Raw genomic sequence first — 17,412 nt, forward strand, 5'->3', positions numbered from 1 at the left:
CGACGATTAGACGCCGTCCGGATGTCGCCCGCAAACCGCTTATTATATCGAAAGGAATCCACTTGTACTGCCTTTTAAGCTACCGGTCATAATGTACGCATTAAATTCTCTCATTTTGCTGATTAAGTCGTTAATGAATTTCAAAGAAAACGTGTTCAGAACACTAATTTATAAAACATTGCAAGTTTCATGAACTCAATATCACGACAGGTAACTGCTTTTAAAATTGCGAAATAGTTTGGTATTAAATTTAAATTTAGTTTTTACCGCTATTATATTACTACGTTAAAAACAAATTATTATCTTACTAGACGTAAGTATAACATTTCTTGACACCAATAGAGGAATCCAACTAATGAACCAATGAAAGATAAAAAAAAAGAAATTTTATGGAGTAGTAATTAGAATTTAATAAGTATATAAAATGTGCGTCCGGTACACATTTTTTTTTATGAACTAGATAAAGAAAAAAAAAATCTTGTCTAGATGTCAGACAGGATGTCTGGGAACTATGAAACTTGACTTAGATTAAATTGCGACATTTCTCAAGTGCTTAAGCGCACGCATATATATGCACGTATTTTCATAGAGTTAAGTGACGCGAAATAAGGCGCGAAAACTACTCTAGTAAGCAACATAATCACCTAATACGGTGGATAGTAGAACAGGGCTATTTACGGACAGGCGGCTCGTTTTATTTCACTGTTATCGTTTCTTGGACTTAATTCCATAGATCAAGGCACGATTTTCGTGCAATTTTGATGTGTATTCAATGCGTAACTCCGGGTCCGTAATGTCGGCACTTTTGTCTGCACAATCGTGACTGAAGCGTACTGCTTTCGTGCCCTTATTTTGTATAAAACTGATAGACATTTCTTTTGCATAAATTCATTAAGATTATATTGTACGTAACGGTGTAGTAACAGGTTTGTTTCGACAAATTTCACTTGAAGCTAAACACTGCGCTCAGTCATGTTAACGTTTTGCTTAAATGTCATCTAACGGTGGATGGTAATGTTCATCATGGTCTAAAATCAACAAATTAGGCGCTGTGCGGTGAGGATTACAGTTACCGTTATAAATAAAAACTTTGTGGTTAAGTTTATGTTTAAAATTTTATAATATATATCAATTTAAATGACGTTTAATGTTATAAGTTTTAGTTAATGTTTTATAAATAGTGTTGATTAGTTAGGGTAGACGTTATTTACGTTATCATGACGTAGCATAAAACAAATATAAAACATTCTATAATATACCTATATTTTACATATATAGGTTAATCTTGAACAGCGTGGTATTAAAAATTGTACTAAAAATATTTTAATCATATTGACTTAAATAGGTATCTTTACATTTAGGGTTCTAGCAAAGCATACCTTTTTGACAACTCATAGAAGCTATTTTATTTAAAATTAGGTTGACGGATGACTGTTCACTTGGAGCTGTGTAAAGTTAGTAACAAATGATTTTCAGAGCAGAACGTGCTAACAAATGAATAAGCATTATACTTTTGATAACTGTAACTATCATGTGTTTGATTAATTACCTTTCTTCCGCTTGGGCACCACTCTCACACCCGCTGCATGTTCCAGCACTAGCCACAAGGCCACAGTCAGTAAACAGTATCTTGCACTGCACCCCATGATAACCACACAAAGTCCTAGAAAATATCACTGAATTACTGCGGCACTGCACGTAGCATTTGCCTGGCACAGAGAGTCGCGGTAAATCCAAAAATCGTGTGCACAAATAAAAAAAACACGATCGACGCACACAGGGTAGAGCACGTCGAACGAGTGAACCGCCCGACTACCCTATATTTTGACTTATAGCAATTTGGCAGTGCGAATTCCACTTGTATATAAAACCTTTCGCCGGCTCGGGGCGGGCGGTCATTGGTGCGCGCGCGCCGAAGGTGAAGGGAGTTGGGAACCCCCTCTACTCGAGGGGGGGGGGGGACCAGGGTCGACAGACACTTTTGCTATCGACGGAGTGCAATAGCTGGCCTGCACTAAGTCTGATGTTGTGCTCCGGTTTTTGGCGCGATCACATGATCCAGACGCGGCTTATGAATGAATGATCGCGTCCGCTATTAACGCTATTATTAACAAGCTGGGCATTAATATCCTATTAATGTGTGTCATTCACGAAGACGTGTGCCTTGACTTGTATTGTCATATTATTAAAGATTAGATTTGACAAATCTGCGCGTCATCATGGATCACACGAACTATAATTTGTAGGGAAGTACAGGTCATTAATAAACAGAAATTCCAGTAAAATCATGGAAAACACTTCTGATTGGGGTAATGGGAAATAATAAGTTGGTAAATTCACACAATAAACAAGTGTCACAACTATGTATTTTATTAACTCGACAAATTAAATACTATATACATTTAAATACGCATGATATCTATGACCTAATTACATCACGTGCTTTCATTTTTTCCTGAATAAAATGCAATTTGTGCATGTGGATACCTACTGTGATACAAAATTTACTAGTTAAACGCGTGCACGAAGTAATTAGAGCTTTTAATGCAACTATGTGTAAGAGTAAAAGGTAGTTTGAATAATTACGATAAATGTCAATTAAGTAAAATTAGACTACCAGTTCCTTGGATTAGGTACTTACTGTAGACTTTATGCTAATCGCGTTGCCGGTTTCATATCGTGATAAAGAAATATACAGGGTGATTCATGAGACGTGAGCAGGACCAACACTACACACTCAGTGAATGTCAATGGATCGTTCACCATCGTGGTTAAGTGAAACAATCACACCTTTATGTTGTTGGTTTACATCTTATGTAATATTCAATTCAATAGTTCATGTTCGCCATTTCCTACCTTAAAAAGGTGTACAATATTTGGTTGTCTTAGAACCAATTAGAATGTATGTAATTTTATTATAGGTACCATAAGTTAAACTCACTTAGACAATTAAACTTGTATTTAAATAATAAATATTATGAGTCTTTATTACACAAATTGAGAAAGTCCCACAGAAAGCTCATTAAGGCTTTTAGGTACTTAGACAACGATATATTATATATAGATATTTATAAACTCTTAAATACATAGAAAACACCCATGACTCAGGAACAAATATCTGTGTTTATCACACAAATAAATGCCCTTACCAGGACTTGACCCGGGACCATCGGCTTAATAGGCAGGGCCACTACCCACTAGGCCAAACCGGTCGTAAATAAATATATCCCGTTTTAACCATTATTGGTAAGGCCAAATGCACTTATCTCAAATCATGGTCACACCACAACACCTAATTAATAAAAATTAAATCTCTTTAAACAATATGGCAGCACACTGTTTTTGAAGAAAAAAAATTGTCACACTTGAGTGATACCTATACGATGGTGACAAATGATAAAGAGCCAACCATCTTAGCCCTACTGACTCATGACATTGAATTTGACACTTGTCATGGATAAAGCAAAGAGTATCGGTATTTGACAAAACCATTATAATTCTAGTGTGTCCATGCATGACGTAAATAAATTAGAACTTTTTTTGTTCACAAGAAATAAAAACGTTAATCTCACTAATACTGGTATGAAATATTTGCTTATAATTTACTGAATCCGCAGGATTGATCATTGTCTCCTGAATCAACCTGTATTAATACTATCGTTGCAGTTTTATTATTAGTGTATGCAATTAAAATCCTATGTTCTATTGAATTGTCTATTAAACTTATTATTCTCTATTAACTACAGTGAAACTATTGGAGTATTAAGTCATAAAATGGAACTACGTAACTTTAACTATATTTTTACGAGCAAGCGTTTGTTACTGATTGCAAGTGCAAATGTCTGATTTAGTCAAATTCCATGAAGAAGAATGGTTAGACTTTCACTATGAGACTTATGCACGTGTTTATGATGTACCAAATAACGTTAAACTGCCCCCTAGCTCCTCCCTTTAGTACTTTTCTTCTATATTACAACCCATATTACAAATGAATTCCGAGATAAATATATCCTGTCTTTTTCTAGGTTGGAAACTATTTGTATGCCACTTTTCGTTCAGCCGGTTTTAGGTTTGACTTCTCCAGGTGCTACTACATATAAATTCTGTATTATCGAACTACGGGTATAATTGCTACGGGTAGGTAAGGTAGGTTTTATCAACAAAGTATCTATTTATTAGTGATTAATGTAAAGAAAGAATAAGATGTCTGCATTAACGACACAAAGCTTTCCATGTTGAAAAATACTATGCCCAAGCCATTTAACAGCAGCCTCTTCTGTGCTCGAGCCATGATGAATATCAGGAACTTGGTGACGGTTGGGTCCGCCCAGCTCTCCCATTTAGCACAATATATGTCTGTGCATGTCTGTTCTCCTAACTGAAAAACAAGTTACTGTCAAAAAATATGTACTTCTCAACTGTACCTACTGCTTCTTTGCATATCTATCAAAGTACTTCTCGAAAGCTATTTAATGAACCATCATCACAAGAAAAACATGTCATTACCAAGGTGAAATGGAATTGGGCGGGACATGTTGCCATAGTGATGGTAGGTGGACCAAAATGTTGACCAATTTCGGATGAAAGAAGCGCCTGGTTCGTTGGCCTGTTGGGTGGGTGGGACATTCGGAAAATTGCGAGACAATAAGTGACGTAAACGAAGAGAGGTCTATACTCAGCAGTAGGCGACTGAAGGCGAAAATGATGATGATGATGATTTAATGTTGGTTACATTAACTCGATGTGTTCAACATCATCAGTCACCGAAATTAAGGAAGTAAGTATACAAATATTTGCAGTGAAGCTAACCGATGCTAACCAAGAGTGTAGTAAAAAGTATTCAAGTATGCAGGGGTATTTAAATATAGTGCGACCCTTCGATAAATTATTGAAATCAATATTTACAAAACTAGTGGTATATCGATTCGCCCCTGATGTATTTCGAATTTTACGCTTCGTTGTCGATTTGACAGTTTTTTTTTGGAATTCACTAGTCCAAGTAATGTACCATCAGGTTCACTTTTGAACCCTACTGTACATACCTACTACGGTTTGACGGGTCGGGTCGGGGACAGCTAAAACCAAAGAGAATTTGAAATATAGGTGGATTGTCAAAGAAAACTTTGTAGCCACAGTAAATTTACTGCTATCTTTCGACACATGATTAAAACTTTTAGAACGCCTTTTGACTTTGATCCTTATTCTTTCACTGATATGTGTTAAATTTGTTAAATATCAAAAAGTGGCGCCATCTAATAGATCAAAGGCCAAAGGTATGGCGGCATCGTTTCGAGCGATGGCGCCACAACCTCTAGCTTATGCCGGTGAGATGGCGCCACTTATTGATATGAGGTGTTCAAATAAATCATATGGGAACTAATACTCTTAATTGATATTGTTTATTTCAGAAAGATCTCCATTTGTAATAATTATTAAAAAATGTAATTGCTATCGACATCGATAACATTTGAATCGATAGTTATTGAAACACTAGTACTAGTATGTATTTGCCCCTTAAAACCGGGCTATGGCAATGCATTTATTTTAATAATTAGTTAGAATATTCTGCAGTTGTAGGTATATGTTAAATTTGATATAAATTACCTCAATCAAACAGCTAGCGAAGTAGCATGGGGTATACATGTGAAATACGCCAGTGGCAGCGAACATTGTGTACCTGGGGTCAATGCCAGTAAGATATATCTGATACAGGTTGCAAGAGATCAGAAACGAAGTCAGCAGAAATACAGCGAATAACCAGCCTCCGTACAGTCTCTGAATTAAGGTATAAAACTCGAGCGCTTCTTGATGATCTTTAACACAAGTCTTTAATCTGGCTTTCAACTCTAAAATGTCTTTCGAATCTGCAAAGGCTCTTTGGACGCCATGTGTCATAAGCTTTATTTTCATACGCAGATGACTAGTCGCAATACAGAAGGATCCATCAAATCCCGCAAAATTTGGAATCAGAATATATATACCCAAAAAATAGTATGCAAATACTAATTCGAAATATGGAAAGTCGTATTGCTTATCTTCAATATATTTCAAATCCATTTCGTGTAACATAACTTTTTTGAAATCATCAGATCTCAAGCTTCCGTAAGTCATGCTTATACCAGCGTATGTAGGAAATATTGATGTTAAAATTAAGGGAATCCATACGTAACACTTCTGACCAAATAGGCCTTGTTTTATGTAGTAGTCGTAAATCTCTTGATAGTCCTCATCCATGTTGTTTCCTTTTAATAAATCTTTAGTTATTTGCTCTAACAAAGATGCAAACATGTCCGTTTTCAAATTTACGTAAATGGTCTTAAAAACAAAAAGCAGGATGATAACTCCAACCGTGATATTCCTCGTCGAGTTATAAATGTCTAGTTCCCATAAACATTTGACAGTGTACCATATGAACCAAAACAAAGTACCAAAATTAAACAGCAGTACAAAGAAGAAAATGGTTGATCTTAGACACACATTTTTTCGATTCGGATATATTAGGCCTAAAGCGAGCGCGAAAGAGCAAAACTTGAATGTTTCATTAAACGATTTATATTTTAGACAATTTGATTGATTCATTTTTGTATTAGGTACGTGTTTTCTATTACCAAGCCTAACCTATATACCAAGATATTCTGAAATAAGCTCCTCCAGCCTAGTACTTAAAGAGGGTTGATATGTAATAAATTGGTAAGGAATTGCCTGCCACTTAGTTACTGACCTTATAACACTGCCTCATAACCAGTCATCTACCAATTTCTTGCACTGTATGATTAGCTGGTAATTTATATTTTGCTTATTGTACCCTACTGTTATAAATTCTTTCAATAGTTTCGTATCAATTGTGGGTAAGTACTAATTTTACATTCATACAATGAATTAAAAAAATAAAAAACAGCTTTGAATTTTAAAGTGAAAAGGAATTTTTATTGTCTATTTGTTTATATAGATAGTTTTATTTGTTTTACTGTCGTTTTTATTACCTATTTTGACTATTCACTTTCGTTACACGTAAATGTCCTAAGAAAAAGCTTATATAAGTCATTATAAACGATTATTTTATGAAATAATGCAGGCATTTTTACCCGTTCGGTGATTCGCAATCAAAAGGTACAAACTTTGATGGTGCCAATTCAAATCACACTTGTCAGATTACTCACACGGTTGATGGATTAAAGATGGCTCCTGACGTAACTACCTGCATGTCCGAAGCATAGAAAGCCCTGCACTGACGCAACTCCAGATCAACGACAGTCCAATGTCAATGAGTGCGTAATAAATATCTTAATGATAACACTGTGTGAACTGCACGAACAAGTGAATGTTGTCGAGGCAGTTTTACGCCACACGACCCTTAAAATCATTATACAACTGCACCAGTTTTTAGCGGCGAATTAAGAGGAATGTTGTGAAACGTAATGAAACTGACAACGGTTTATTTCTGTCATTAATTTGCAATTAAAAAGATAAACACAATGATGTTGCGAAAGATTGAACCTAAAACGTGTTGTTGAAAAATTTGATTTTGATCAACATATTTATGTTTGGCATTTGTTCCAAAAACTTTTTTTTATGTAACTAATAACTATGGATTTATATCCGAAATAAAATTCTTTTATTTATTATTTTTATTATTAATCCAGTTCTCTGAGGAGTCTTAATATATACATATATTGGGATAACAGGTTTAGTAGCTTTGAAACTGGTTTTAAATGAGTACCTACCAAAGAAAATCCATCCGAAATAGGTAACAAAGCTCTTTTTTAGATAATTGACTAGTCCGTTTATAAGTTACTAATTTTGTTTTTGGAAAGGATTAAAATTATTTATTTTGCATAAAGTAAATAGGTAGCAAAAGACGTGGAATACTGTAACATGAGTTGCATATAGGTACGCTGTGATTCATAGATAAGCATAAGAACCGAAAAAAAACAGAAATAGTGACGGTCTAGCAGTTACTCGAATAAAAAAAATTAGGCACAAATCGTATCAATTACATTTGCCATACTTTCCTAATTTATGTCAAAAAATACTAACCGAGTTACTCACTAGGCCTAACGGAACATAACTTAAAAACCTGTAGTTAGTAGGTAGTTGCCACACCCTAATCGGCTTCAGTAGCATCCCGTTCAATTTCGCAAACCATTGCTTACACCCTGTGAGGTAGGCAAGTGGGTAATTTACTTTTATATAGGTAGGTAGTTATATACATTTTATACTTACATATTCTGTTAGCGTTATTAATGAATTATGTCGCTACATAATATGTGCAATATAATAGCAGTCAATGAGAACATGAATAATTAAGGAAAAACTTTAACTTCAGATTAATCATATTGGAATTTTGTTTCGGTATTCTTCTGCATTCATTCAAAATTAACTATATTCTTTACTTAAATAATATTGCAAGTACAATATAATATATGAAAACCGGCTTATTTTTACGTAAAGTTTTATAAAACTGGAAAATCGAATGAAAAATATACTATTGTGTATAATTTAATTGAAAAACTATAAGTCGCGCAAAGAGCCATGGAAACAGAGCCCCGCTTGGCATTACGCTACTGGACCAGAAAATAGAGATGGTCAGGGCATGTCGCACATATGGATGAACAATGGACAAGGAAAACCTTAGAGTAAAGGCCCAGGGAAGATCAGAGGGGTTAGGGGTCGCCCACCAGAAAGATGGGTGAATGACTTAAGGCGACAAGTAGTTACAAGTGGCGAGTGACAGAAAGTTTTGGGAAGATTTGAATAGGCATAATTATATCAGAAATTAAACGGGCAAACTTAATGCTGCAATAGATAAAGATAGATAATTATTTCAGTTAAGTACTTTGCCCACTATTTTCAATTGAAGCTACATATCTACACCTATCTCATCTATAACATACTCGTATCAAACTTTACATGTGGTTGTATTCAAAACAAATTTACTAAAGTTTACACGTTTTAAAGCAAAACTTAAACAAAGTTAAACCTATATAAAATCTATTTAAGAAATGGGGTTCTCTGTAGCAAATTATTTCAATTCGTCTAGTAATCACATATTTTTAAGTATACATACTATCTTGAAAAGGTTTGAGAGTTACTAGATATTTAAAATTCAACGCGAACGAAATGGCGGGCAACAGCTAGTTCTCTGTATAGCTAGTATTTAATATATATGTAAATACAAAGTAAATAATACTAAACTTAAAATAAAATACTAAAAAATATCCCCCGGCGGCATGGTGCCTTAGATACTGGCAGCATTTCCTCGCTGTATTGCAAGACTAATTCTTTGAGCGAGGAAGCTGCCAGCTCTGCGGTCGCCGGTGACCTCTGCAAACATTTTTGAAAGGTCATTAAAGAGCTTAAGGGCACTTGGACCCCACGGGCCAAGGGTCTCGACGCCAAAAGGTATGAAATTGTATTCGGCGCCGAGACCCCTATATTTGGTCATTATTTATTTATTTTTAGATTTAGGTTTTAAGTTTTATAGTGTATTAATTAATATTACTATTTGTAAGAATTGTTGTACCGTTTGTGCCCAAATAAACTACTCACTTTAATACAAAGTTGAATGCAAATTGCGTTACATTTCTCCGTTACATATTACTCCATGCAGATTCAATAATACGTGTTGCATCGAATGTCATAACGTGCGATTAGCGATAATTTGAGGAATAGCGGCGCGTACGCACGCAACGTAGCGTGCGCGGTGATCCGGCGGTGTTGGGTAACCAGGGGAAGTGCGAACGCCTTTTGCCTCTCAAATAGGGGTGTCTTTACATAAATCAGTATTATACGACATATTTCATAAATATGGTTTTGAGTGCTATGTGAACTGCTAATGCTAAATAATGCCTCTAGGGCCCTATTGGAATATGGTGTCAAGATATTTTTAAGTAGATAGCAAAGATTTTTGAAGAGAAAGTAAGACTAAATAATATGGAATTATAACTGGATTGGAATTTAAGTTCTTCACATGTGGTTAATAAATAATAATTCATATTAAAACTCAAGTAGATTACAAAAGGTGGAACGCTATTAACTCAATGAAAGTAATGTCCAGCCGTGGACATTCGCTAATTTTTATATAAATCAGATGAAAAAGAGACCGTAAAAACTGGCCCCTTCTTCCGGAAGGTACCTATGTTTCTCAATTTCATTGACGACTTTATGCTTACTTGGAAGTGAAGTTCTAATGAATGAATTTTCTAGCTGATGCAATTACTACGCAGATTTGCAGTACTGTTCATTCATCGTCAGAACTTGTTTTAGTACAACAACGTAGTGAATAAACTTAAGCTAAATAAAAGGCCAAATAAAGGTTAAAGATAAGTTCATATCTTTTTTGAGTCGGCTTTAAAAGTCAGTTTTTTGGCTGTTATTAACGTTCTCAACATTTTAAATACCGATTGCAATTATATAGGTAACCAATTTAATTGGATCAGAGTTACAATGTACGTAATAGATATTTATAAGAAGTTTTCAGTTATGATAGAACCCTGTCGATCAGCAGGCCTTCAGGCGTGATGTTGCGTTATCATTGCGCCACGCCCCACTAGAGAACTTGTTATAATTGTAGCAGGAAAATTAGAACATAATTGCTGAATGATTTTAATTTCCAAGGACTGCCAGTAGTTGCTTTAAAGCTATAAAAAATATATAAATAAATATTATAGGACGTTAGTACACAAATTGACTAAGTCCCACACAGTAAGCTCAATGAAGATTGTGTTGTGGGTACTTCGACAACGACATATATATTATATAAATATTTAAAAATATAAAAAAAACTCGTGACTCAGAAGCAAATAATCGTGCTCATCACACAAATAGATGCCCTTACCAGGATTTGAACCCGGAACCATCGGCTGCATAGGAGGTCATGACTACATGTCTGGCCTAGTAGGTAGTGACCCTACCCTAGGTCGTCAAGTTAATCCTCTAGATTATTTAGTTAAACATAATATTTTTCTTGTCATGTGTCAAATAATTATTTTTAATATTCAACAACTAAGTATTAGAATGCGAGATGAATAATTAACTGTAACAAGAATATATTTTTGGGAATACACTTTTTCTGCCAGATTCTTGACGTCTTAAACCAGCCTCGAGCATATCGGGCTATGCTCAGTGTAGGATTCCCTAGTTACTCATCCATCATAATAGGCTGCCTTTGCGGGGCTAAGTATTAGTTAGCATCACGTGGAGTTAGTGGAAAAGGTAGTAAGTATCTTTGTGGCGCTTTGTACGTCTTTGTACTAATAATAATGTCGTTTTACAATAACTCAAAAACGGCTTAACCGATCAAATCCGCTATAGTTTTTATTAGTATTTTAAACTAAGCTTGACATTCACGATTTCATACATTTGAACCTATTATGGTTCGCAAGGTAGTTTGCAGCGATTATTTCTGAAAATATTCACGTTATCAAACAAACAATAATTGAAGCAAGCAAGTAAGATCCGTATTCGTTTTGAAAGACCTATCCGACGATACCGATGGCACCCCACACTATAGGGTTGAAGCGAATAAAAATTCACCCCACTTTACGTGTAGGGAAGGTACTGTAATTTTTTTATTTCTGGTTTTCATTTTACCACATGGTGGATTTGAATGGTTTATATATTCATGCTAAATTGCAACTTTCTAACACTAACGACCACCGAGCAAAGCCGCGGATGGACAGACAGACGGACATGGCGAAACTAAGGGTTACTCGTAGACTGCGGATAAAAGGTCTAGTTTAGAACGTAAAAATCGCATAAAATGACTTGATTACCATGCACGTATGATTTAAGAATGACGTATGAATTGGTTTTATTAACGATTGTAGCAAGGCATTTAGTATACTAAGTACGTCGCTACAGTTTTACAAGTTTTACAACCTCGATAATATTATTTACCTTAATAAGCTCCTAATTAGTTACAGATTAACTGTTAAAAAGGAAAAAAATCGATCTCTAGGCAAATATTCAAAAATTTACAAAAAACCTTGGCCCAGTCACTATTTCATGAGTACCGGACCCAACTACGAAACCAAACCCACGTAATGCATTTTCGAGTCAAAAACTATCATTACTATTAATTAAGCAAGCTATGCCGGGTAATCAATTAAGTTACATACGAAGTAGGTGCCTATTTATTCCGTGGGAGGCTAGTCTATAAGTAGGAAAATCAATTTGGCTTATTGTTTAATCGAAGGCCTCAGTTATCCATATATCTAAGTTTGACAATTAGTGTTGGTGTTGCAGGTGTCTGATTATTAGCGAGATATCGATTGGTCAACGTTATCCATTGGCCAATCGTGTTATACCTAGTTACACCCAATTGTAAGAAGTTTTAATAACGTGGTTCTAAGGTCCGGAACTTAACATTAAAACTACCTTTTCATAACTTAACGGTCAAATCTAAATATTTACCTGAAAATTATACGTTTTTGAAGTTTTATTTATACTATGAATGCTTCAAGATATAGGTACTAAATTATTTCTCTGAAACAGTTCGTACCTAGGAATATTTAACGCTAAAAGACATAACACATAGTCAGCTAAGCAACAAGAGAAGATAATTTAGAGTTTGATCTATATTTGAGCCGAAACTACAATAGCTGAGTTGAATATTGCAAAATGTGTAATAAGCGATTTTGAAAAATGTAGCCCTTAATGGTGTTATCCTTTGAATCTGTGCGCGCGGCAGGCAATAAATAGAGAAGCATGGCGGGAAACAGCGAAAAAGGCCGTACAACGACCGCAATGACCACGACTACTCTGACAAGAGTATACGACTAAGAAGAAGAATGGTGTTAAAAGGGTGATGAAAGCTTGTAGGTATTTGGAACAAGGAAACTGGAACTTTGTAAAAAGATATTCTATTAAAATAGAAGAAAAATGATTTCAGCATTTTCGAAAATTCATCCCTTAAGGGGTTGAAAGTTTGTACTGGTATGGAACATTTTTTGCTAATCTTAGTTCTCCAGGACTGCCTTTACCTCAAGTGGTCAAGTAGGTATCTACTTAGTACTTAGTAGGTATCTAGGTAGGTATAAGTATTTATGTAGTCTACAATTCCTGTAGTTGGTTTGATTGTTTAAGATCTGTAATTAATGTCACAGATTTGACGCTTGAATCGGCCGATATGAAGCATATCGCAGTTAATTAGTGCCGACGGTTACCGTAGTGCCTCGGGTAGCCATTACATTTTCAAGGCAAATAGCTGCCTAATTGATCTCACGCCATAGATAGACGGCGGATCTGTTGGTCTGTTTCCGTTGATTATTTTTTTCGCGTGAACTTTCTATTACGCGATGTATATGAAAGTACTTTTGATATAATCAGATTTTATTGTATTCTATTAAAGCTATTCTGATGGTAAGTGGTATCCATTTCGATTAGAGTGAATTTAATTGAGAGCTACGCAGATCCAAATAAATAACAAGTAAGTATACCAATCTTTATTTAAAATCAATGTTATTGGTTTAGATATTTCAAGATTTACAAGTACTTAATTTAAAATCTTAATTAATTTAATACGGGTAGCACATCATAACTCGTAAATTTTCAATATGACTTGGAACTCCGGTAGCCGTTTAAGAAGTATAACGCTCTAACAGTAGATGTCGCCACGGTCCCCTAGACCCATAGTAGAAAGATTAGCTGGCCGTGGATGAGGTCTTGGTGGTTCAGTTGGCAGAGCGCTGGAGTATCGAATCAAAGGCCGTTGATTCAAGTCTCACCCAAGGCAGTAATCTTTCCTTTTTAAATTTATTCTAAGCTTTATAATTAATTCAATTTAAATACAAATCTTTTGCAAAATATTACGCCGTAGTAATAATAAATAATTTGGCTGTACAGAACTTGCTGAAACAGACTTATCAAGTTGAGCATTCGAACTAGTTGTTACACTGGTAAAATATATATTTGTTGCAGAAAATTTAATAAGTAGGAAATCGACACAATTATAATTTTGTTACATATTAGTATGGAAACTTTCAAATTATTTTACAAACCCATTACCCTCGATTCCCTCACTACACCCTAGGTTGAATCGCTCAACTGATCTTGGTGGAGGTCAGTTGGAGGGGTCCTGGGTTTTCCCCAGGATACCTTCCTCAACACATTCCACTACTGCCAGAAGTATAGAGCCTAAGGCAGAATTAAAAACAGTATAGTGCATACAATAACGACGAAGCTTGCAATAATATGACAAGTGTAACGCACTGTCTTCCCGATATACATATATGTATTTTATTCTTATTGTCTTTAAGCTTTTCGTGGACCTTGGCTAACGTAATCCTATAAACTTAAACGTTCCCGGTGGGGAGACAGTCGTGTATAATTACTTTTATTAAAAAAAGGCAGTATCTATTTAACAGAATTTCGAAACTGCTTTTTTTGATATGGCATCCCTGCATCTATGTTGGCTACACTGTGTCTGTTATATGACAGAAACCGTAATTATTTTACGTGGTTAATTTTGTATTATGCCAGTCCATTACGATATATATTTTAAAATTAAACGTCAAGTTGAATATAATCCTTCGTTTCCGAGTTTAAATAAATATTTTCAAAGTAAAGGTAAGTTCTCGACATGGACGCTATTTTGTGCTGTGCGTGTGGTTAGGCTATTATAAAAAGACGTATTGTTGTGCGTTTTGATCGTTTAACGTTACATTAATTGAAAATAAAGCAATGAAAAATTAATTTTCTTACCTATCTCACCTTAATTGTATTCAGTGCTTAACTATGTAGTTATTTTTATTATAATTCGCAAATTACATATGAGAATTAAAATCATGCTTTCTATAATATCGTGGAAAAAAAAAACATAATTTAAAATCCGCAACGGAGGGTCCGTGCTTTGTATTAGGTACATCACTATACTTTATAAAACAAGTTCCTCGCCGCGTCTGTCTGTGTGTATGTACTAAGTATATTCGTGATAAATACAAAAACTACTGATTTTCATGCGGTTTCCAGCTATCAAAAGAGTGATTCTTGAGTAGGTATATATATAATTTGTTAAGGTTGTGTGTAACCCGTGCGAAGCTGGGACGGGTCGCTACACTGAAAAAAATAAATAGCCGAACTGGTTTTGTAACTTTACTAAATAACTAAACTACGGTTATAAGAAAATAAACTTTGCATAAATTTACAAAACTTATTTTGTAGTGTATACCCAGCCACTGAACACTGATAGCCAAACACGGTTTTGTAACATATAACACATAGTTCGCAAGTCCTAATTTTTATGTAAACAGTAACCAAAATGTTTGTTACAGTTATGCAAACATTTCTTTCAGTGTAGTTGTAATATGTGGGTACCTGTATGATTTGTGTTCACATTATCTGCTTGGCAATATATCGTACAAGAAACAAATATTATAATTAAGCTGCTTGTTAATACTAGAAAAGCTAGTAAAGCATAGTTAGGTATGTACATAGACATCGATAGTATTGGTTCAGAAATGTAGACGGCGTTTCAAAAATGGTTACGAAAAAGTATGTACTCTCTATAGAGAGTAATATAGGATATATTATATTTCCTACGTCAAAGGACGAGTTGAGGTCAATGTTGTGAAACCAAATTAATGTAATTATGATAACTGAAGACTTCAATAATAAAGGCTATTTACATTTACATATTATATTTTACTACTCTTTTCCGTATCGTGTGTATATGGAAACAGCCAGCTATCGGCGGTTAGTCGATTGTCGTGCTCTTAATTCGGATAAGGTTAGAAGGTTACCACTCAATACGCTGTTTGACAGCGTCTATATAAGTCAAGCTAGAGAACAATACATTATTACAGGACCAATAAGGTCGTACGTTCGTTTACTTAAAACTGAATGCGCGACCATTGGTTTCTGAGACATTGTGACCATAAAGGTTTTGGGTTCGGCCTACAATTAATATTGAAATGATCTATTGATTAAAGTCAATTATTACTACTATTAGTAACAATAATTTTTAGAGAACACAGTAACTATAATTATATGTATACTGGGGTGGTTCACGTTTGTATGGGAAAAGTGCAAACTATTAGTTAGAAGAAGCGACACTCCCTTATTTTGTCACACTTATTATGTTGATAAAATACGCTAAGTTTTGTAACTTTATCTCAACTACAAGGGGCCACTTTGAAATTTTTCAGCGTGGTACGAATCCAAGAAAAAACATTTTTTGAAAATTTTATTTAAGTAGTTGTTTTCAAATTATTTGAAAATGGGATTTATAAGTTATTAAGTAAAATAGTACATTACGATACAAGTGCGAAAAATAGGAAATTCGAAACGAGTGGCGATAAATTAAAACACGACCGAAGGGAGTGTTTTAAATCGACACGAGTTGCGAATTACCTATTCGCACATGTATCGTATAACGTTTTACAGTACATATGGCCCTTTAAATGTTCGACACAGTAACGTAATATGCTACTTCTCGCACTAGTGCTATAAAGTAGCCCCATATGTACTGTAAAAACATTTTTATTTCTGTTTTTTTTTTTATGATTTTAATGTTGAAAATCCAAAAAATATAATTAATGATTTTTTTTAAATAAAAAGTTGATTTTCAGGTAAAATAAAAAAGCGGCCAAGTGCGACTCGCCCATGAAGGGTTCCGTACCATTTATGACGTATTAAAAAGAACTACTTACTAGATCTCGTTCAAACCAATTCTCGGTGGAAGTTTGCATGGTAATGTACATCATATATTTTTTTTTAGTTTTATCATTCTCTTATTTTAAAAGTTACAGGGGGGACGGGGGGGCGCACATTTTACCATTTTGGAAGTGTCTCTCGCGCAAACTACGTATTTTTTTTTCTATTTTTGTGTGAAAATCTTAATGCGGTTCACAGAATACATCTACTTACCAAGTTTCAACAGTATAGTTCTTATAGTTTCGGAAAAAAGTGGCTGTGACATACGGACGGACAGACAGACAGACATGACGAATCCATAAGGGTTCCGTTTTTTGCCATTTGGCTACGGAACCCTAAAAATTAAAAACTGATTCTTGATAAATAATAAATAACATTATAGAACATTATTACACAAATTGAATTCTTCTTCTCATTCTTATTCTATCTATTATAATATTTATAATTATGTAGGTATAGATATCAGATGAATAAGAAAATATGATAGGACTTTTTTTGTTTATGGGGGGTTGACACGGTAAACAATAAACGAATTCTTATTCTTATGTTTTAAATTATTTTTACATTAAAATTAAAGTATTAGAATATAAATATAAATATTTTATTATTTAATTCATACTTAAAGTAGGTGAAACAAAAGATGCGCTTATGCATGCTATATGTCAAAAAATAGAGATGTATGTTACTAAAACAAGAAATACCGCTTTTCACTACACAACCACATAAAAGGGTCAATTATGGGTCAGCACTCAGCATTTG

At 34.5% G+C, this 17,412-nt stretch overlaps 2 protein-coding genes across 2 annotated transcripts in view; both read right to left on the minus strand.

Annotated features, from left to right (window-relative positions):
• LOC133521510 (uncharacterized) overlaps positions 1 to 1,872 on the minus strand; it is a 71,028-nt gene extending 69,156 nt beyond the window's left edge. Inside the window, exon 1 of the mRNA XM_061856514.1 lies at positions 1,550 to 1,872. Within this exon, the coding sequence (XP_061712498.1) occupies positions 1,550 to 1,646 (97 nt within the window). The 5' untranslated portion in view covers positions 1,647 to 1,872. The remainder of the gene's footprint in view (positions 1 to 1,549) is intronic.
• Positions 1,873 to 2,975: 1,103 nt separating this feature from the next.
• LOC133521512 (odorant receptor Or2-like) lies at positions 2,976 to 6,622 on the minus strand. Its single transcript, XM_061856516.1, has 2 exons — positions 5,605 to 6,622; positions 2,976 to 4,378 (listed from the first exon to the last, which is right to left on the minus strand). Exons 1-2 carry the CDS (start codon positions 6,577 to 6,579, stop codon positions 4,169 to 4,171), a joined length of 1,185 nt encoding a protein of 394 aa, XP_061712500.1. The 5' UTR covers positions 6,580 to 6,622; the 3' UTR covers positions 2,976 to 4,168.
• Positions 6,623 to 17,412: the final 10,790 nt, after the last annotated feature.

The sequence above is a fragment of the Cydia pomonella genome, chromosome 9 (genome assembly GCF_033807575.1).
Source record: "Cydia pomonella isolate Wapato2018A chromosome 9, ilCydPomo1, whole genome shotgun sequence".
Taxonomy (NCBI): Eukaryota; Metazoa; Arthropoda; class Insecta; order Lepidoptera; family Tortricidae; genus Cydia; species Cydia pomonella.

Excerpts from the sequence above, each read along its gene's own strand:
- LOC133521512 (XM_061856516.1), bottom strand. The coding sequence starts at position 6,579 with ATGAATCAATCAAATTGTCTAAAATATAAATCGTTTAATGAAACATTC. Across the intron at positions 4,379-5,604 it reads TCGCTAGCTGTTTGATTGAG|TTAGGAGAACAGACATGCAC; the intron begins GTAATTTATATC and ends CTTGTTTTTCAG.